Source organism: Leuciscus leuciscus (genome assembly GCF_965113295.1).
Source record: "Leuciscus leuciscus genome assembly, chromosome: 9".
Classification (NCBI taxonomy): domain Eukaryota; kingdom Metazoa; phylum Chordata; class Actinopteri; order Cypriniformes; family Leuciscidae; genus Leuciscus; species Leuciscus leuciscus.
In genome coordinates, this window is record NC_138733.1 from 20,795,250 (window position 1) to 20,818,059 (window position 22,810).

General features: G+C 39.7%; 1 protein-coding gene across 3 annotated transcripts in view; it reads left to right on the plus strand.

Annotated features, from left to right (window-relative positions):
• LOC309506616 (seizure protein 6 homolog) overlaps positions 1-22,810 on the plus strand; it is a 67,079-nt gene that overhangs the window by 21,952 nt on the left and 22,317 nt on the right. For all 3 annotated transcript variants that reach the window (XR_014208870.1, XM_082180507.1, XM_082180508.1), the window contains exons 2-6: positions 11,398-11,583; positions 15,043-15,211; positions 15,768-15,934; positions 19,630-19,824; positions 21,579-21,717. Coding sequence is in view for 2 of the 3 variants with exons in the window: in XM_082180507.1 (XP_082036633.1) it covers positions 11,398-11,583; positions 15,043-15,211; positions 15,768-15,934; positions 19,630-19,824; positions 21,579-21,717 (856 nt within the window). In the remaining variant the exon portion in view is untranslated. The remainder of the gene's footprint in view (positions 1-11,397; positions 11,584-15,042; positions 15,212-15,767; positions 15,935-19,629; positions 19,825-21,578; positions 21,718-22,810) is intronic.

Genomic DNA, 22,810 nt, shown 5'->3' on the forward strand with positions numbered 1-22,810 from the left:
AACAACCCAGCATTTTTTAGAGTGAAGGTTGGGGTTTAAAAATAAACATTCTGACATTAGAGGGTTGTGGTTTAACTGTAACACTGTTTACTTCTGTGTTACGTCTTATACTGTCATCTGTTTGGAGCTGTTGTTGTTGTTGTTGTTGTTGTTGTTTTTTCCCTCCCGTACGCTCTTTCTTTTCTTTCACTATCACTGTCAGCAGGATGATGCGGCTACCTGATTGGCTTATCCATCTGTCAATCATCCGGGCGATGTCATCGTCATCATTGCTGTTGGATGATGATTCAACGCGGCTACACCAATGAGGGCGCGCCATGTGCCTATAAAGAGCGCACCTGTGTTGGAGGCGGGAGATGACTTTGTGCACGCTAGAGCTCTCGCTTGTTAGTTTTGCCTGACCTGTACCATTAATTGGATTGATGTGTTCTTTGATAACTCAGTAATGAGACCTCCGTAAGTGAGGCTCATTTGCGCTGTTTTTTTCCTTGTGAGTATCACCATTTATTCTGTCTGGTGGTTTGATCTACTGTTAAATGGGGAAAGAGAAAAGAACAGCTTAGATATCACGTGATATACATATGCCACACTGAGAGATCAATTTGTGTTTAGAACACCAGTTTAGTGATTTGTGCCACTCCTTGTAAGTTTTGTTTTGTTAGTAAGAATAGTTTATTTAGGGCGTCTTTTTGACGCTGAAGATGTTTTGTTTGGTTCTTGCTGGACGTTGATCTAGTCAGATTACGTTGTTGTTTTTTTTAGTGAGACTGGTTTTTGGTTTTATTTAGTTTTTTGATTTGGCACAAATCTAGTTCTTTTCTCTTTACCTTTCTTTATTATAATCTAACTAATTACTTTGAGGTGTCCTTCTCATGTTGAGACTCATTGTAATAAATCACTTCCCTAAGAAAACTCAATCGGGTGATGTGTTTGATGTTTTCCAGTACACGCTCATTATTTTAATGTTACATTCCTTAATCCCTCTAGATATTAAATAAGGTTGTAACATTAATGGGGGCTGGTCCGGGATCGTTATTTATAACTTCTCCCGATGAAATAAATATTGTTCATGTACTGGAAAATTTTGTAATGGTACAGGTCATGGATTGTTTGAATTTGTAAGTTTGTATCGTTCATGTCGTGGAATATAGTGTACTGGATAGGCATAATAATCATGACTTCGTTTAATTTACAATCTTTTGTTGAGAGTCCAACTTTAGAGCAGTTTGAGAAATGCAGAAAGGATGATTTATTATCCATTGCGGGTCATTTTCAGATTCCGGTAGTGAGACAGGCTCTTAAGAGGGAAATTAAAACTGTTGTGTGGAATCGTCTAGTGGAATTGAAGTTATTAGTAGGGCCTGTGTCAGACGAGTTAGATGGTGCGGAAGGTGGTCCTCCTGATCGTAATTTAACGGATCAAGACAGTGCGCGAAGTGAGGTTACTGATTCTGTGTTTGGAACTGAGAGGCGGACCGGTTTATCGCCGTTTGAACCATTTTCACCTGTCTCCCCCTCGACTAAAGAAGATACGAAGTTAAAAGTGCGTTTAGCTCGTTTACAGATGGAAGCTCAAGATAAAGCACATAACCGACAGGCAGATTTGGATATGCGTCTTAAAATACGCACCCTTGAGATTGAGGCAGAGAAGCAAGTAAAGATGCGGCAACTAGAGTTAGACGCTATGAGAATTGTTGGTGGCGTAGCTGTGCAGCCCGTTCCTTCTAAAGCTGCGAGAGCTACTCCTATAGTCATGAGTGCTCCTTCGATTCCAGTCTCAAGTTCGGCAACAAACACATTTGATGTAGGTAAATATATATCGTTAGTACCTCATTTCAGGGAAACCGAGGTTGATTCTTATTTTTGTGCCTTTGAGCGTATTGCGACCTCGCTCGCTTGGCCGAAGGAAGTGTGGACGGTCCTGCTCCAATGTAGATTGGTAGGGAAGGCACAAGAGGTATTTTCGACTTTACCTATTGAAGAAAGTTTAAAATATGAGACCGTGAAGCTGGCAATTCTCCGTGCGTATGAATTAGTTCCTGAAGCCTATAGGCAGAGGTTTCGAAGTCATAAAAAAAATTCTAATTCTACTTTTGTCGAGTTCGCCCGAGAGAAAAGTAATTTGCTTGATAAATGGTGTCATGCAAATAAAGCCAATGATTTTGCGTCACTGAGAGAATTGGTCTTGCTGGAAGATTTTAAGGGTTGTCTACCTGATCGTGTTGTGCTTTATTTAAACGAACAGAAGGTATCCACGTTGTCACAAGCCGCTGTTTTGGCAGACGAATTTGTCCTTACGCACAAGACTGTGTTTTCTCCACGTATAGACAAGACTACTGTTGTAGTTAAAAATTCTCCTAATTTTGATCAGTCTCCCAGAACGAAATTCGTTTCGTCGTCGTCGAAAGAAGCTCGTGAGTGTTTTTATTGCCATAAGCAAGGCCATTTAATTGCCGAGTGTAACATCTTGAAACGGAAACAACAGACAGCTCAGACGAAAAGTGTTGGCTTGGTAAACGCTGTAGGTCTATCTCATATTGGACGAGCAGAGGAGGAGAATATCTTTGATGTGAGCTATAAACCTTTTGTGACAACTGGGTTTATTTCGTTATCTGATGATGGAAATGAACAAAAAGAAATCCATATATTGAGAGATACTGGGGCAAGTCACTCTTTTGTCTTGGCAGATGTATTGCCTTTGTCGGCTGAATCATATAGTGGTTCGAGTGTTTTTGTGCGAGGTATTGAAATGGGTGTGGTTAAGGTACCACTGCATCGGGTGTACCTAAAGAGTGCGCTTGTTACAGGGTTTGTTCAGGTTGGAGTACGTCCTTCACTTCCGGTGAAAGGAGTAACTTTCATTTTAGGGAATGACTTGGCAGGGGGTAAAGTCACGCCTATGCTAGAAGTGGCAGATACACCTGATTTGCGGTTTCCTTCTGACGAGTTATCCCGAGATTATCCGGAGGTGTTTTCGGCGTGCGTAACTACTCGCGCGCAGTCAAAGAAAAAGATCACTGATATCGATCTGGAAGATACTTTCATGGTACAAAACCTACCTGTTCAAGAAAAGACAGCTACACCAGAGAAAAAGTCTAGTTTAAAAGGTTTTGGCGGTGTACTCGATCATAATGTTTTAGAGTTGCCTGTAACTCGCGGGAGGCTTATTTTGGCACAAAAGAAGGATCAGTCCTTAAATAAGTGTTTCTCTAATGTTGTTCGATCTGAGACTGTTGAGAACGGACTCCATAACACCGCATATTTTATAGACGCTGGACTGTTAATGCGTAAATGGAGCTCTGTTGCTGACTCCGATTCAGATTGGAATGCTGTCTATCAAATTGTCATCCCCAGTGAGTATCGTCGATATATTTTATCTTTGGCGCATGAACATGTATTATCTGGTCATTTAGGAGTGACAAAGACGTACTATCGCATTCTAAGACATTTTTTTTGGCCAGGGTTAAAGAGAGATGTGGCTAGATTTTGTAGAACGTGCAGTATTTGTCAGGTATCGGGAAAACCGAATCAAGTAATTAAACCCGCTCCTCTGGTACCTATTCCTGTAGTGGGTGAAGCGTTCGAACAGGTGCTTGTAGACTGTGTCGGACCGTTACCCAAGACAAAGTCCGGTAACCAATTTTTGTGCACGATTATGTGTAGGGCCACTCGATTTCCTGAGGCCATCCCGTTGAGAAGAATTACGGCTCCTGTGATTGTTAAAACATTGCTCAAATTTTTTTCCACGTTTGGACTTCCTAGAGTCGTACAAACTGATCAGGGAACTAATTTTTTATCAAAACTTTTTGCACAGGTTTTAAAATCATTGTCTATTGAACACCGAGTATCCAGTGCATTTCATCCTGAAAGTCAAGGATCTCTTGAACGATTTCACCAGACATTGAAATCAATGCTCAGGAAATATTGTTTAGAGACGGGTAATGACTGGGACGAGGGTGTTCCTCTCGTGTTATTTGCGGCACGAGAAGCCGTACAGGAGTCACTGGGTTTTAGTCCAGCTGAATTGGTGTTCGGACACACTGTAAGAGGACCACTAAAAATTCTGAAAGAGAAAATGTTGGAGGTTAATTCTGGGTCAGAGGTTCATGTCTTGGACTATGTCAGTCGATTTCGGGAACGGCTACATCATGCTTGTAGGTTTGCACAAAATTCTCTGGTGAGCGTTCAGTCTGGAATGAAGAAACGATATGATGTAAAAGCTGTGCCTCGTTCTTTTAACCCTGGTGATGAGGTTTTAGTACTACTGCCTATCCTGGGTTCGGCATTATCAGCACGCTTTTCAGGACCCTATGTAGTTTTAAAGAAAATTAGCGAGACCGACTATGTCATTCGAACTCCTGACAGAAGGCGCCAGTCGCGCGTCTGTCATATTAACATGCTCAAGTCTTATCACACCAGAGATGGTTCACGGAGCAGATCTACTGAGGGGACCATAGGGCCCATGGAAGCTTCTGTGGCTCTGACTTGTGGACTACCATTAAATCTGGAGGATGAGGTTAGTGCTGTTGATGACATAGTCCTACGAAATACTTCTCAGCAGTGTGCTAAGCTGGAAAACTCTGAGGTTCTGAAGAATTTGCCGATGCATCTTACTCACTTATCTGATGTTCATGTGCAGGATATTGTGGGTGTTATCACTGATTTTCCATCTCTATTTGGAGATGTGCCGTCGCAGACTACGGTGTTGCAGCATGATATTAATGTTGATGGTGCATTACCTATTAAACAGCATGCATACCGGATGAATACTGTAAAACGAACAATAATGAGGCAGGAAACTGACTATCTGTTGGAGAATGGGTTGGCTATGCCTAGCAGTAGCCCTTGGAGTTCTCCTTGCCTTTTAGTGCACAAGCCTGATGGGTCGTTTCGTTTTTGCACGGATTATCGCCGTGTAAATTCAGTTACCGTTCCTGACTGTTACCCACTTCCTAGAATGGAAGATTGCATTGACAATTTAGGATCAGCCCGGTTTGTCAGTAAGTTGGATCTACTGAAAGGGTATTGGCAGGTGCCGTTAACATCTCGCGCATCTGAAATCTCTGCTTTCGTAACTCCAGATTGCTTCATGCAGTATCACGTGATGGCTTTCGGATTACGAAATGCACCTGCCACCTTTCAAAGATTAATCCAAACTGTACTGGCTGGAGTTCCCCATTGCAACGCTTATTTGGACGATCTGGTATTATATTCAACGGAGTGGTCAGAACACCTGAAACTTCTTCGTGTCGTGTTCGAGCGTTTAGAGAAGGCAACATTGACACTCAACCTCGCTAAATGTGTTTTTGGTAAGGCGAGTGTGACTTACCTGGGTAAAGAAGTGGGCGGAGGACAGGTGAAACCTGTAGAGGCTAAGGTGACTGCCATTACCGAATTTCCCGTGCCTACCTCACGGAGAGAATTACGACGTTTTCTAGGTATGGCAGGCTACTACCGTAGTTTTTGTGTGAACTTTTCTACGGTAGTTAGTCCACTAACAAATTTGCTTAGCCCTGCTCATTCTTTCATCTGGTCTGAGGATTGTCAAAGTGCATTTGAAACTGTGAAAGCTTTGTTGTATAATACCCCTGTTTTAGCTGCTCCAGATTTCGAACGTCCCTTTAAACTTGAGGTTGATGCGAGCGCTGTGGGAGCTGGGGCAGTGCTTTTGCAGGAGGATAATGTCGGAGTAGATCATCCCGTTTGTTATTACTCCAAAAAGTTTAACAAGCATCAACGAAATTATTCCGTTATTGAAAAAGAAACTCTGGCTTTGCTGCTCGCCCTTCAATTTTTTGAAGTGTATTTGGGTTCTTCAAGTGTCCCTATAGTCGTCTATACAGACCACAACCCGTTGGTGTTCCTTGCAAGAATGTACAACCAGAATCAACGCCTTATGCGTTGGTCGTTGGTGGTTCAGGGATACAATCTCGAAATCAAGCATAAGAAAGGGTCCGAGAATGTGCTCGCCGATGCCTTATCTAGAGTGTAATTTTAAAGATTTGAGTGGAATAAACATTATGTGTTTATTCTTATGGGGAGGAGTGTTACGTCTTATACTGTCATCTGTTTGGAGCTGTTGTTGTTGTTGTTGTTGTTGTTGTTTTTTCCCTCCCGTACGCTCTTTCTTTTCTTTCACTATCACTGTCAGCAGGATGATGCGGCTACCTGATTGGCTTATCCATCTGTCAATCATCCGGGCGATGTCATCGTCATCATTGCTGTTGGATGATGATTCAACGCGGCTACACCAATGAGGGCGCGCCATGTGCCTATAAAGAGCGCACCTGTGTTGGAGGCGGGAGATGACTTTGTGCACGCTAGAGCTCTCGCTTGTTAGTTTTGCCTGACCTGTACCATTAATTGGATTGATGTGTTCTTTGATAACTCAGTAATGAGACCTCCGTAAGTGAGGCTCATTTGCGCTGTTTTTTTCCTTGTGAGTATCACCATTTATTCTGTCTGGTGGTTTGATCTACTGTTAAATGGGGAAAGAGAAAAGAACAGCTTAGATATCACGTGATATACATATGCCACACTGAGAGATCAATTTGTGTTTAGAACACCAGTTTAGTGATTTGTGCCACTCCTTGTAAGTTTTGTTTTGTTAGTAAGAATAGTTTATTTAGGGCGTCTTTTTGACGCTGAAGATGTTTTGTTTGGTTCTTGCTGGACGTTGATCTAGTCAGATTACGTTGTTGTTTTTTTTAGTGAGACTGGTTTTTGGTTTTATTTAGTTTTTTGATTTGGCACAAATCTAGTTCTTTTCTCTTTACCTTTCTTTATTATAATCTAACTAATTACTTTGAGGTGTCCTTCTCATGTTGAGACTCATTGTAATAAATCACTTCCCTAAGAAAACTCAATCGGGTGATGTGTTTGATGTTTTCCAGTACACGCTCATTATTTTAATGTTACATTCCTTAATCCCTCTAGATATTAAATAAGGTTGTAACATTCTGAATATTATATTTTATTCATGCCCATCATTTGTAGTAGCCTATTCGCAAACAATTTTTTTGGAGTTCACTGTGTAGCCTGCTCCCTGAATCGTCGAGTGTAATTTGTTCATGAATCAGACTACACTGCTGAATTAAAATGTTCATTAAATTAAAATTTTATGTTTTTCCCCAAAATAATTTCTAGATAAAGTCAAGATGTTGACGAGAGTGATGTAGAAGTATTCACCGTGAAGCTTGGGGTAAATGACCTCATCATAATTACTGTAGTTACCATGTTCTAAACATCACATCCTTTGTTTTTCCATCAAATGTAATTTAACTAGGTGGTTGAATAAAAATATTTTGACTTTGAATTGAAAAATTACGTCAAGTTAGCACCAGCTTTCTAGTAAGCTAGCCAGTTAGCATCAGCTAAAAATATTTTATAAATAGGTTGATTTTCAGCATGGTTCATTAAAAAATATTTATATTTATCTACTGTTGTTTTAGCTTGTCTTTTTAATTTGAAGCTAAAACTGCTTGTACTCTGATATAAATGTATAAAGCAAACTGCTTTAGAGTGGGGTTACACCTTAAACATGTGGAGCATCAAGATCGATCAAAACTAAAAGCCATTATAATCAACGAAGCTGTGTAGACTGCTAGTGCTCACCTGTAACAGTTTGCAGAGTAAACTATAGTTTTCAGATTTTTCATGCAAGTACCGCAGAATCTCAACATCATGTGGGGCACAAAAAATGCTCTTCAGGGTTGTGGATGTCAGTTCTGTATAACACTCGCTTACTGGCTCCTGTATTGTTGCTGAGGTGCACCACCCCATTACGCAGCTCCTCTCTGTTCAGTAAGGGAAAAGAATTGCAGTGATTTATCAAACTGTGGCTTTCTTGGACACAGAATCCAACCTGAGCCAGCAGAGGGGAAAAAAACTTAAACAAAAACATTAATTCTGTTTGACAGGGCCCTCTACCTCTCTAAACACCACCACAGGATCTGAGACCAGAGAGAGAGTGATTCTCGCTTGAAACACGGCAGTGATTCACTTTTGCTGTTGGTTCAGGATCAGATACGGATAATCTGAGCCATGAAAGCAATACTACAGGGCATTGTACAGAACGGTTTAATTAATGCCTGACACCTGAAAAATTGCTGTAATATTTTAGAGAAGACTGGTTCGTAGAAGCTTCTATTGCCTCTAATGTGAGATAACATTTCTTTTGTGATAGGATAGCATCTCGATCATGTGTAATACAACTTGACATTTTTACCTGTTATTTACAGGGCTTTGGTGTAATTGAAGACCTTGTGCTTGCCGTTAGCTGCTAGCCCTATGAGCTCTTTGCTTGCTGTGTGCAGACAGTGTCAAGTTATCTCTAAAGACTTTGGCTAGAATTCACTTTGCTGTATTGCATTTTAAAATCTGTGTTTATGACTAACCTCCCACAATCCAGTTTAACCAGATGCAATGTGAACTGAAATAGCACTATGCCATAGTATTTAAATTAAATAAACATTCATTTCTTTGCAAAAGAACAAAAAACTATTTGAATGTAAATTAAGCTTATTATATTGTGCTTTATTTAACAGGTAAAATGGCAGATCTCGGTAGACTGCTGCATCCTCCGCAACTTCTCGCTCAGAAGCAGTTGTGCCATGAAAATGGTTCATCACAGACTTTTTTGGGCTGTTTGCAAAGTTATTTACCTCAATTGCATGATTTATGTACATTCAAATTACATTCATTTTTATAAATGAAATATTTAATTTGATTAAATATATTATTTATATTTGTATTTTATATCTATATAAATATATTTTTAAATTTAAAAAAGTAAAACTAATAAAAAATTAAAAAAGCTGTTTAAGTTATGTTTGAAAATGGTACAGCGCTATTATTTACCAAATTTATTTACAGTTGCAATGCATGCAAATAAATGTGCTTATGGTTGGCACATTTCATTATTAATGAATTATCCCTCTTAGCGCTGGAAAAGATTTATTCTTGGCCTGTTTCAGTCAGCTAAAGAAGTTGAGAGCAGATATGACATGGATCCAAGCCAGGTCAAAGGTTATAATTTATCGCCCCTGTGCAAATTTTTTGGCCTCAGGCTCAGTCTTGTCATTGGTGACAAAAACAACACCCACACTCCGCTCTGAATTTCAACAGCTAACAATACGGCTGCCGCAGCCACATCGAGACGGAGAAATGAGCCCTGAAATTTCTGTCATAAATTGCAAAAACATTCTCAAAGGAGGATTGGGGGGAGGAGACGAAAAAATTGGTGTTGGGAAAGCAGTTCTTAGCTCGACTGGCACTTGCGGTCTAACCTGGATTTACTGCCTCGCAGGGCCTACTGCGGAGGCAGTGCGAACTTTTGTGATGAAGGAGAAGATGGTCACTTGCTTATCAAAGCATCCTTCAATTGCAGACACAGTTCTGACTTGCAATTAAATTCTCTCTGGCCTTGAATTTTGACCTCTTTCATTTCAAAGAAAAATCTCAGTTTTTTATGTCTTTAGTATTCACATCATCGGGGCTTGTTGATTTTAAAAGGTAAAATTGAAAAATTGCACTGTTGTAGCTTGCAAATGTTTTCTAAATAGCAGCACTTCGATCCAAGACCTTCTTCAGGCCTTTTGAAAGGGTGAAAGAAACATTTTCTTGTTTGATTAGGTCGCTGGTGTGTCTTGTTAGTCTATTAGCCTGTGTGTGTATATATAAGCACTTATGTTCCTGTTTTTGTTGTCTGGTGTTTTCCTTTGGTGGATGTTACGTTGCTGGTCTCAGTCTTGCTCCCTGGTTTTCTTGATTTTCTTTGTGTATATCCTCTGCACTTGGATCCTGCCTTCACACTTCTCTGAGAGCTCGGTGTGACAGAGAATAAGTCCTGACCAAGAAACACTGGGGCTGTGTTCAAAATCGCCCCCTATCGCCATTCACTATTCCCTACAATGCTCAACTAATATAGTCCACTTCAAGGAGTGAATAGAAATGAGTGAGTGAATTTGTACAATGAGAGCGCCGGAAGGGCTGAGCTTTTGCATAGTTTGCTTGCTGTTTAATAATCATTTGAAACTGGCAGCTCCAGTAGTAATGAAAATATTTATCTTGAATTCTGTCATGGTAACTAGCATGTACAAACCTTGTTTAAACTATTTAATAAGCAATCAAAAAGAAATGTATACTTGTTAAATATTACGCTGTACCCACATTGGACCAGCGGTTTGGAAAATGGATGATTCAGCTGCAAGCGCCATCTTCTGGCGAGACCTGGGAATTCATTCGGCACGACCCTCACAGTGCATTATGGGTATACATCAGTTGTACACTTGTTATTGCGGTGCATTATGGGATTGAATGAGTGCACTTGATAACGTTCACTGTTGTTTAGGACACCACTACAAATGGCTGTCCCCCCAAATAGTGCCCTATTTAAGGGCATGGGGTGATTTCAGTGTATTTTAAATACACAAGGGCTAACAATATAACAAGACACACCTGGGAACAATCAAGACTAATGAACGGGGAACCAATCAACAAAAGGATAAGAACAGAAAGAACATAAAAGAACACACAGGACAAACAGGAACACAGGCTGGGATCATGACAGCAATGGTCAATAAAGACTAATTTTACAGCCCTATTCAGAAGACTAAAGCTTTTGTAAGAGGCCATTTTTAATGAAGGTTTATTTAAACCAGACCAGTAAGATTACTTAAATACAAATAATGTTATTGAGGCATAATTTATTTCAAACCTGCTTCTAAATGGCACGTAGAAACAAAATGAAACCTCGTTGAATTGTCACTGGTCATTGTATACCGTATGTCATCAGACATTCAGACGGTCTGTCTAAGTGGGCCAGATTAAACTGCTATGTGGACCAGAGTTTTGCGAGACTCTGTGTGAAAGTCAAAATGGAAAGAGTGTCCAGTTAAAAATGATTAAGAATCTGCACTAGTCTCAGCGCTAGAGAGGGCTTTGGTCTATTGCGACCATTAGGCCAAATGTGAGTCTAATCTATCATCTTAGGCAGCTAATGATTGTCTCCATGCATCCCAGCAGGCCCATTCTGGCTGGGGAAACGGACAGTGTTCAGGGTTCGGGTTTATTTGTCATCTTCAAGATGTCCCTTTCACACAGAAAAGGTCGACTGCGGTCTGGAGAACATGGAGAGAGGACATCCATTGGGGACAGACCCTCGGAGACCATATTAAACTGAGAGAAAGAAAGACAGATGGAGTTTGTTAAGATAATAAGTCTTCTTGAAATAAGTGGGAGTCGCCGTAATGCAATATTCAAACTCCCCACAGACCTTAGTCTCAGTCTAATGATAGTTTCAGAGCTGCTTCAGACGTTTGTTTAAATAAGTGTGGTCTGACGTGTTGCAGTTTTAATCATGTGCCTAATCATTTATTCTTTTTCTCTCCATTACAGCATTTGTCTTGAGTTGCAACTTCCCTGATAGACCAGCGTATGGAGATGTGTCCGTCACAAGCCTCCATGCGGAGGGAGAGGCCTATTTCTACTGCTTCAATGGATATCAACTCCAGGGTCCTTCCACACTGACGTGCCGCAATGCCACCACACCCTACTGGAGCGGCAGAGTGCCACGCTGTCTTGGTGAGCCCCAAACTTAATGATGAATTTAAGGGGGTGTTCACACTTGTAGTTTGGTTCGCTTGGTTTGTTTGGTCCAGACCCCCACAACAAAACAAACATTTAATCCTGGTCCGCTAAGCGTTCACATTGGCATTTTAACATCGAACCTAAAGATACCAAACCTAAATATAAAGGGATATGTTCACAACCTGATTGGTCGGCTTTTATTACATATTTTCCATGACAGAACATCCAAAACAATGTTGTGTGCTGGGGTAAATGCGCTTGTTGTATGTGCGTAGCCTGCGTATGATGGTATTTTGACCAGCTGAGAACTCGTGAAGAGCTTATAAAATGTGTAAAGGAGTCGAAACAGCACCAGGAATCCCTTTGTCACGCACACAAATGAAGATCTGCTGCGAGGAGACGCGGTTCTGATGTCTGTACCGAACTGTGATGGAAAACATCTTGACTATGATCTTTTCAGTGGTCTGTGTCCGTTTGTGTGGTGCGCACCAGGGTTCAGATGGCACCATTCAACTTATTCAAATGAACCGCGCTAACAGAGTAATTGCACCAGGGTTAATTTTAATCGAACCAAACATGCCAAGAGTGAACACACTTACGTTTTTACCTGACAACCACTGGGATTACATTGGTGAAATTGGTTACGTTGGTGGCTAGACCAGTCGTTCCACTGAAAAATTACAATTTAGATAAGAATTAAAGTGCTTTGACAAAAAATACTTTTATACTATCTGAATAATGATGGCATAATTTACCTCCATTAAGTTTATTATTCTTACCAAGATTTTTGCTTTTATTTTAACTAGAGTCATTAAAAAAAAAAATCTGTGCTACTTGACAATATGCCCCAAATGCGGTTTATTGAACATCACTTGGACCCAAGTGATCCCTTTAAAGGGTTATGTATCTAGGCTGATAATACAATAGATGCAGGTTGCTTCCAGGTGGCTGTAAACTTGAAGTAGAAACTACCTAACATGTCACATGTGCCCTTTCACCAAATAGACTCTTAATTGCAGGTTACTCCAGAGGGATTGTCCCTGTATTGAGTGCGCTACAACAAAAGCATCAGCTAAATGACAGTTAATTACCAAATCTGCAGTATTTGATCTCTGCCCCTGAGAAATTCAATTATGAAGCAGTAGCACTAGTAAGCAGCACTGTTAATGTTACAAGTACAGGAAAATCTATGAAATAGTAGTTTCTGCTTTTAATGAACCTTATTTTATTTTTATCTAGATGCAAGTGGTTTTGCCTGTCAATGATAAACACAGCCTCCTCACACTTGCTGATTTGCATCATTGTGAAGCCGCCCTGGACTCGCTCACTAGCAATTATCCTTCGTTTTATTTTCTTCGTTTCTCCATAAACATACACCCACAAGTCATTTTGTCATTCAGACGCAACCAAACCTCATGCCTGTGTAAATATTTAGTCCACACAGGTGTGATTTAACTTGACAGAGGAGAAACTCCCGTTGCGGTTGCTCCCTCATCCTTTTAAGTTAATTGGGGTTTGATCATTGATTTTGGCTGGAATGGTTGTAACAGAATTGTTTGTGCTACAAGGCAGTGAATATTAACAACCGTACCCCCTCAAGGCAGCCTGGTGTGACAGCGTGATTGACAGGTCTGCCTCCTCTGCATAAATAAGGACTTTTTGTGCCTCAATCTCTTTGTAGAGCCGAATCCCAGAGCTGGAGAACTCTTCCCTCTTGCATGACAAACAGAACAACATCTTCGATTGCAAACAAGACCGGGTTCCCTGAAGGACGGCTGTTTTGATGAAGGATCTCATTTAGTGCTTCGGCGGCACGAGTCGTGAGGTGGTTTAGTTAGCCTGCGGCTGCCAGACGTGGCCTACAGGACCTGGGGTTTTTCACTTTTTGCCATTATTTTGGAGTGAAATAGCATAAACGTGCAGTTTTAGAAGCATGCTGATGCGGAGCCGGGCCAGACTGTCAGAGTCTGATTACTGATCAGCATGGGCCGGCTGCCAGGGAGCAGGGCTTTGGGTCCACTTTAATTACGTTCTGTGCGCCTGACTAACCTTCAGCCGTCAAGCTCTGAAGGAATACCTCCGACAAGCTCTCACTCTTTTTTTTGTTGCTTTAACAAAAACTGTTTACTGTTGCTTTAGTAATAGTAATCCTTCTCTGTTTGAGTCGTTGTGGTCTAAAGTTTCTTGAGTCAAGAGGTGGCATAAATACAATAACTTAAATGCTCCTCTTTTTATTTTCAGCATTTTTCATTTCTGAATTAAAAATAATTGTATGGCTTTGTGGGGGATGAATTTCAGTGTGACACAACTGTCCTGATATCACAATGAAAACATTTTTCAATTAAAATTCTTTTAGTGTTTTTGTTTTATGCAAAACTGATTCCCATATTATTACTATTTGATTTTTTCCCCAAAGTCTTGTGGTATGACCAAAATGCAGATTTTTTTTTTATAAAACAGGAAATTATATCATAGAGAGGACCCCTGTCAAGTTCAGGAAGTTTCTTAAAATGACAAGGCAAGATTACTTCAACGTGTAAAAGGTATATTAATTATTTACTATATGTATATTATTATCGTAAAATACTAATAAAATACTATACAATTATTTAATTAAAAATAATTATTAATAATGAAATTGTACACTAGCATTTGTTCACGGAGTCAGGGAATTATGTTAATACTTTATACTTAATAAATGGCATTTTTATAGTCATTACATTTAAACTTTTGTTGAAAATGGTATAAAAGTCTTTCAAAAATATATATAAAACCAGCATAAATACAACGAGTACATTTTTAAGATCTCGGCACATGTGTTTTAAACTAGATTTTAAAAAGTCTTTTATAATCCCAAGCACCTGGTGCATCTGAAATCACATAATGTCTGAGTAAGTACGGCTTTTAATGGGAAAAAAAATTGCGACCGTTAAAAATATATATTCTATAGACTACAGAATGAATGTATGTAGTATGAATAAATCCCACTTTACTACATCAGCCATGTTGACATTGTCATGTGACTTGTGGTGTCAGTTGCATCGCTTCACTGCCATTCAGTACTGCTCTCCCGTGGCCTCATGGGATAGAAAACATCCATCAGATTTGCACTTCAGAATCTCGCCGGAAGTAGTAGGTCATTCGGATTCTTTTCACCTACTGTTGAATTCAGACGTACTCCTCATTTCAGATACAGTTTTTCTCCTACTATATAAGCACACATTTTCATGCACTGAGGGTATCTGAAAGTCTTTGACGTGTACCCTCACTTTCTATGTCTTCTTATTGCTACATTATTGTGTTTTAGATAGAGATCTAGTCTCTGTGTTCATGCACTATGAAAGAGTTTTGTTATCCACAGCTCAAAGCTCATTCTGAGGGCTTTCCTTGAACTCTAGCACTCTTATTTTCATCTCAATGGCATCTGTCTCCTTCCATTTGTACTTTGAACAGTGGCCTGTGGTGGAATGGTGAAGAACGCGACTCTCGGCCGCATTGTATCGCCTGGTTTCCCTGGCAACTACAGCAACAACCTGACCTGCCACTGGGTGCTGGAGGCCCCTGAGGGTCAAAGACTGCACGTGCACTTCGAAAAGGTGGCCCTCGCCGAAGATGATGACAGGTTCGTATCAGTCAACTCACTCAGTACTCCGCTATTATACACTAATTAGTCAACTGATGTTCAAAGAGACAGTTGGAGAAGCTCAGAGTGTCTCTTCACAGTGCGTCACACTCCAAATGTGGCGCTACTCTTCAGGGCATTATCTGCTACGGCGAGAGCGAGGGATGATAGGAACAGCTGTGAGTGCGCGAGTGAAAGTGGATGAAAGTTTCTGAGATCAGACACTTGCTCTCCTTTAAAATAATTTAGAATAATCAAATCCCCTCGTGCAGGCGCGGAGAGAGCGATTACAGCCCACTCCGGGGCCTCAGGAGGGGGATTAAGTTATTTTTATTAGCAGTATCCGCTTTTTCTGCAGGCTTTGCTAACAAATGGACTTTTAATGAGGTCACTTGCTGCTCAGCTATTCAAAATCATATCAGGCAATTATTATGAAAACTGCCAAAAGACAGTACTAGAAATCGGAGGAACGTTACATCTGCTGCCAAACAGATACTGTAGAGAGATTCGCTGTTTTGAACCAAACTAAACCATTCTGTTCTGTTTATGTCTGCAGGTTTCTGATAAAAAATGGCAACCACATCGACTCGCCCATTCTGTATGACTCGTATGAGGTGGAATACCTTCCGAACGAGGGGATCGTTTGTTCCGACAGATATCTCTTTGTGGAGTTCACGACGGATGGTTTCGGGACCAACACGGGGGTGGCCATTAGATATGAAGGTACGGACTAACTAGACAATTCATTGTAAGCTTGAGTAGATCGTAGAATCATTGCCACCAATGGTCTCTACGATCAACTTTTGAGAATCGCAGCCCAGGTCAGTTCGCGAGTGAACCAGTAGGTATGTTTACGTTCACTAATTTCCGTCAATCAGAATGAATACAATCTGATTTCACATTCTGAAAGTTCTGTTTACATGAACTATAAATGCTGCAATCTGATTCACATATTCGTTTACATGTGCATTACATGTATTCTCAACAAAATTTCAGTCGCCACGTTCAGAACCGAGAAAACCATCGGGAAAATGTCACTAGAACTATTTTTACTGGAGTGCAATTTTTATCTTGATGAAAAAGAAAGCTGACAAAAATGTTAGTAGAGCTTTTTTAGCAAATATTGAGTAAATATTAAGTCTCCTCCACTGACCAGTTCGTAAGATACGAGATAAACATACGCACGTTCATAAGTCATTGAATGTATGTAAACATCATGACCCATTGCCTGTGCACAAGGTTTTTTGAAACTGGTTGGATTCAAGTGTGGATCGATTGATGTTTTCTATTAAGAATTTTTTATCCGATTGACTGCCATCAATTCGATTATAAGCGTATTATTTGGGTGTAAATGTAGATCATGATTCGGTTCACTAATGTCTTATTCATTATCAGTTTTTTAGTCACTGTACAGCATTGGTCACAGGACATCGTAATAATGAGGACTTGACATCTTTTCTTATCCGTCCTCCGCTGCTTTGTCTCTGAACCGGGCCATACACGGCGGCGGTTACCGAGTTCAAACGTTGTTTGAAGAACACATGTCCTTTACAGAGCCTCAGGGCTGTGGTGGAGACAAAGATTGTACCTTCCGGCACATTCCCCTTGTTGCTTCGATTCACACCAAAGATCTTTTCTCTTACGTGCCTTGCTAAACACTCCTTAGATTCATGGCTCAAATGAGATTTATTCAGATTAAATCAAATGGAAATCGAATCAAATGTAACCCGGCAAGGTCATTAAAATGAGTTTTAACTGGAAAGAGAAATTGCATAAATTACATTCCTATTCCCTCTGACAGGTCAGTCGAATGTGTGCAGTTGCATTTGTTCACAGGGTTGACATGCACACCTCGGGACCTCGCAGTCATTATCTGGCGAGATCAATCTAATCTCATTTACCATGCCACAATCCGATTATGCTATCTACAATATACTAATGTGCCTTCACGGCTACCTGTAATAATTTGGCTTGTCTTCTCACACTTCTGACACCTCTCTGAATTTCACACCAGTTAGAGTGCTCAGCCTTTAATAGTCTTTCTGACTGAAGTGCTTAAAATCAAAATGGATCTGTTTTTATAAATTTCAATAGACTAGCAAAAGAATTGAACTCTTTGTGTATTGAGAAGCCACACATTGAATACTTGTTCAGTTCCCTGAAGGCCATTTAAACCAGAATCATGTAAATTTATGTAATAATTGTATTTGGAATATTTGTATTTGCTGAAATAGAGGTATTGTCATACTTTTCATAGGTAAATTTCTTTATTTTTTGACCTTGTTGTGTATGACCGTCAGCATGGCCCAGATAAACTTTTATAGCTAAAGTTGCTGTTTTACATTTTTATCACTACAATTCAAAAGCTTTGGGTTGGGAAGATTTATTTATGTTTTTGAATGTCTCTCATGCTCAACAAAGCTGCATTTATTTGATAAAAGGTAAAGTAAAAACAGTAATAGTGTGAAATATTGTTACAATTAAAAAATAACTTTTGTCTTTTTTTAAATGTAATTTTTTTCCTGTGATGGAAAAGCTGAATTTTCAGCATCATTACTTCAATCTTCAGTGTCACATGATCCTTCAGATATGCTGATTTGATGCTCAAGAAACATTTCTTATTATCATCAAAGTTAAAACAGTTGTTAGGCTTCAAAAAATATAAATAAACACCTAAAAATAAAAACCTTGCATATCATATTTACCTGTGCCCTTCCTGTCTTAGGACATATACAGAAATTTAATAAAGTTATCAAACAGTCTGCGCTGCATTAATTATAAATTATATATAGACTAATCCTTATTAAAGTTACAAAAGTTCTTTAGTCAAGAGCAGTGAGTGTTTTTCTCTGTTCCCTTTGTTCTTTGATTAACTTTAACGACAGAGATAATTAGTGGCTACTGTGTAAAGTCCCTTTAAGACCAGCCGCTGCTAACAGAGACGCGGATCTCACACATGCCTCATTCTCTCACGAGTCACAACTCTTCACGTTCATCATAAGACTGTTCTTCGGTTATGAAGATACTCGACAAAAAGACATTTTGGCATAATTGTGTGTGTTATTGTTCGTTCCAGCACGAAAGAGAACTGTATTCTGACGTGCTGTCTTGTGCGCACGCACGTTACTAGCGCGAGTCTTTTGTGTGTCACAGTCAGGACATTCACAGGCAGCGCGCTCTTTTTTTGTCTTGTCGCGCATGAATGGTTTAAAAGCATTTGCATGAATAAGAGCGGGATCATGTAACACTAGCCAAAGGATGACAAAAATTAACAGATGCTGCGTTAATTGCGTTAACAGCCCTAATTTGTTTATTTCATATAAAATCGCAGCATTTTGCGTCATATAATCGCGTAGGCTTGACATCGCGATTGCGTATTATTGATCGTGCAGCACTGATAAATAAATAAAACTGAAGCAAAAAAAGTATTTTTGATCACAAATGAATCTAATTGATGACAAATAACTAATATGATTTTTCTTTCCTATGGGGACCTCACTCATGGCAATAACACAAAATGTGCATTGCGCATTAAATTAAATTATGTGCAAAGCTCATTTCCATATAAATCTGACTTTTATGTTGATGCCATCTTATGTAATGATTGTTTCTGTGGATATAAGAGAGCAAGAATCAACTGATGATTAAAATGACTCATTTTTACTTCTTTTAGAGAAGGAGCCAGATGAATACAAAGATGAATAATGCAAATGTGTCTGGGTAAGGGGATTGGTGGAGGGGGAGGGGTACAGTTTGCTGTAATTGGCAGAATGGCCTGTGTTTATTAAACAGAGCGAGGCTGAAAGTGGGTAGTCTAATCTAGCGCACGCTTGAATGAGGCCGGACCCGGAGGGATATCAAAGCCAGTGTTTACCCATAGTCTGAACATCCTCATCTTAAGTCTCCTCCTCTTGCTCTAATCTCTATTCTACATTCTCAGGCGAGCACAACAACCAATAACGGTTCAGCCAGGCATGTCAGTTTGTTGTTTCCCTGAGTGAGTTTGTTCATTCACGTTGCACATTTATTCACGTTGTCGGGCCGTCTCTCTTCCTTTTACGCCCGTAAATGGCCTTGCAAGTCTGGCTAAGGTTGATTAACTAACAATATCCTTCCAAGGGCAACCCGAAACCTTGGTTTTGCATCCAGGAGGATTTTGATTGGTGGGAATGTAAAACGCTGCACATTGCTTTGCCACATTCAACAGACAAATTATTTTAGACTGCCATCTAAAAATGCTTTTAAATTCAGATTCCGCGTTGCCCTCTGCCTTTCCAATGAAATTATTATGTGAAAGGCTGAGCCGAGCGGACTGGTTGTCTGTGTGTTTTAAGCTCTTCTGAAATCAGATGCTTGGTGATAGTGTTTGGACTGTGATGTGCGTCTTGGAGCAGGTGATTTATGGTGTGTCCTCTCAGCTTTTGCAGCAGGGCACTGCTACGAGCCATTCGTCAAGTACGGCAACTTCACCAGCACTGACAGCACCTACGCTGTGGGCACGGTTGTGGAGTTCACCTGCGACCCCGGCTACACCCTGGAGCAGGGCTCCGTTATCATCGAGTGCATGGATCCCAGCAACCCTCAATGGAATGAGACTGAACCCGCCTGCAGAGGTGTGTGTGGGAATGTTTGCATATGCATATGTACCAGGGTTGGGCCAAATTCAGAAGTGAAGAATTAGCTCCTTTTCAGTTTATGAGAGTGAATTTGAATCTGTCCGTTAGGCCTATAAGCCTTCAATGCTTTTAAAACTTTTTTTTATCTTTCAAACAAGGCTTTGTCAAGCTAACACTTTTGTCTTTTGTTTTGAGTTCAGTTTTTTTTTATTCTACTTCCTTCAAATTCAAATTCTAAACGATGTTCAACCCTATATGTACACTGTGGGTCAAATCCAGTATTCAATAAAAATGTGCATTTTATTCATTTTGTTCTATGCATCAGTTGTTGATTGGATTTTGATTTAAATCTAAATAAAGTTCAAATTTAAACTAATAATATTATTAATACCAGTTATTATTATTATTATAATTAACTGGCCATCTGCCCAGGGTGTCCCCCACCTATGGCCAGAGATGCTGGGATAGGCTCCAGAGGATAAAAGCGGATTGGAGATTGAGAGATGCTGGGATAGGCTCCAGAGGATAAAGCGGATTGGAGATTGGATAGATGGATTATCATCATTATTATTATTTAAATTATTATTTGAATATTTATTGAGTGATTTCTTATTTTATTTCATGTATTATTCATCAAAAGCTGATCTAATCAATGTAAAGAGCATTATAACTAGCCATTTATCCAAAAGTGTTTACCTAAACTGGATAATTTGCTTCATGAATCTGGTGCTAAAACAACACAGGCAGCATGTACTGTAAATAAAGCTGTCAGGAACAAATTATTATCTCCTCTACGTTCACACGTGTGGAGGGTATAGTGTAAGCTTTACATTTATGCGTTTCTGTGTATATCCTGCATTAGTTAGCTGCTGAAGAGCTCTTCAGGCCGCATGTGCAAGTACAGTACAAACCCCTCACATCCTTTTAGTGCCTTTTCTATGTAATCCACTACATCCTGTGTCACCTGGATGGGTTTCAGACATTCTTAGCCACAGTCACGCACCTAAAGCAGCACTAAAAGCATTAAGCCATGGATGCTAGAACCAGGTGCACAGAGCCGAATAATGTGAGAGAATGCCTCACTCATAATGCCCAGATTCCACACACACACACACACACACACACACACACACACACACGGCTATCTTATCTGACCCGTTGCTCAAGTACATTTCTTGAGCCTCACAATAGAGTTTGGATTGAAAGGATTTAATCGTACTGGCTCTAGAAGAGGGTCAAGACAACAGCTTTTCCATTTGAAAATGTGCTTACATCCAGCTAAGCCAGTGTAGTGATGTGAATAGGGGGGAAATGAAAACAGGATGCAATGAGTCATTTGTTAATCTGGCCAGAATTTTTCATTTAGACCCCAGTCGGATTAATCCAGAGCTTGAGCTCTGTTCGAGAGCTGGGAGAACTTTTGAACATATAGTGATTTTGTATAACATCAGTGTTGTTATTAACTTAAAATATTAAAATCATTTTCATTCATTAAAATTAAGATGAAATAAAATAAAATATAAATTTTAGATGAAAAGACATGTTGCCTAAATTCTACAGTTTATATAATACTAAAATAACACTGACAACATTCATTTTATTTATTTATTCTGATATTTATTGTATTGTGCAATAAATAAGATTTAATACAGATTAAATAAAGATTTGGGTACTTTTGCATTTTAGGTACTTTTGTGTGTGTTTGCTTTTCACTCTGACCTGTTTTCTCTCTCTCTCTTGTTGCATTGCAGCTGTTTGCAGTGGAGAGATCACAGATTCAGCTGGGGTGGTGTTATCTCCAAACTGGCCTGAGGCCTATGATAAGGGTCAGGACTGCATCTGGGGGATCCATGTTGAAGAAGACAAGAGGATCATGCTAGACATCCAAGTGTAAGTCCAAGTGAATGACATATATGCATATTACGCGACAAAAATCATACATGAACACCATACACAGTCCTCACAGTTTTGAGAGAGATATGTATCTGCCAGCCAAATCTTTACATTCATTTCCACTATACTTAACATCTTTATCATATAAACTTGGGGAAATTTCTCATAAATTGCATTACAATTCACTCGTTTTTCTTGATGCATCAATTAAAAATCCTGCCGATGCAAATGCATCGATCTTGAAACATGGATTTTGTAATCTTTAGTTAGATACACATATGTGCATATATGTTGACCCACATACATTTATATTCTCCCAAAATTTCTGCATTTGGCCTCTCCAGAGTTTTTCGGTGGACATGGCCCAGTTTTTTAATGTATGATCTCCAGTTAAAGTGCCCCTATTATGCTATTTTAAAGGTTCCTATTTTTTTTTGTCTCCTACAAGTAGGTTTACATGCATCAAGGGTCAAAAAACATTTTCATTTTCAATATACACTGCGTATCACCTCATTTCACAAAGATTCTGAAAACAAAGATTTGAAGATTCAGTCTCTCTAAACCCCTCCTTTCTGCAAGCCTCCTTTGCTCTGATTGGTCAGATGGCCCAGTCTGTTGTGATTGGTCTACTGCTTACATGTCAGAAATGAAACTCTTGTATACAAACAATGGAATTGCATTGCTGAAAACGGCATCTTCTTGACATGAACTACACAAACCAGTCTCAGCTACAACTACAGTGTTTGAGGGTGGGTCAGAGTAGATGTCATTCAGGGGCAGTCAGTGAAGATCATACGCTGGAATTATGCAAATTTGTTGCACTGTTTTGTAAGTATGTATCAGGAAGAGAGAGTTGAATGGCTGACGACTTGTTGCAGCAGTGCAGAATCAATTCTTTCTTTTATGATACAATAAATGTATTTTTTGTGCACGTTGATCTTTAAAACTTGTCAGGCTTTTTACATTCACAAAGAGCTATGTTATACACTGCATAAAGGTTATATATTCGAAAAAGCATAAGGAGGTGCTTTAATTCAACTGATGCTGCATCCTCCGAGATAAGTGTGGATCAAATCCACTGTGGGTTCAT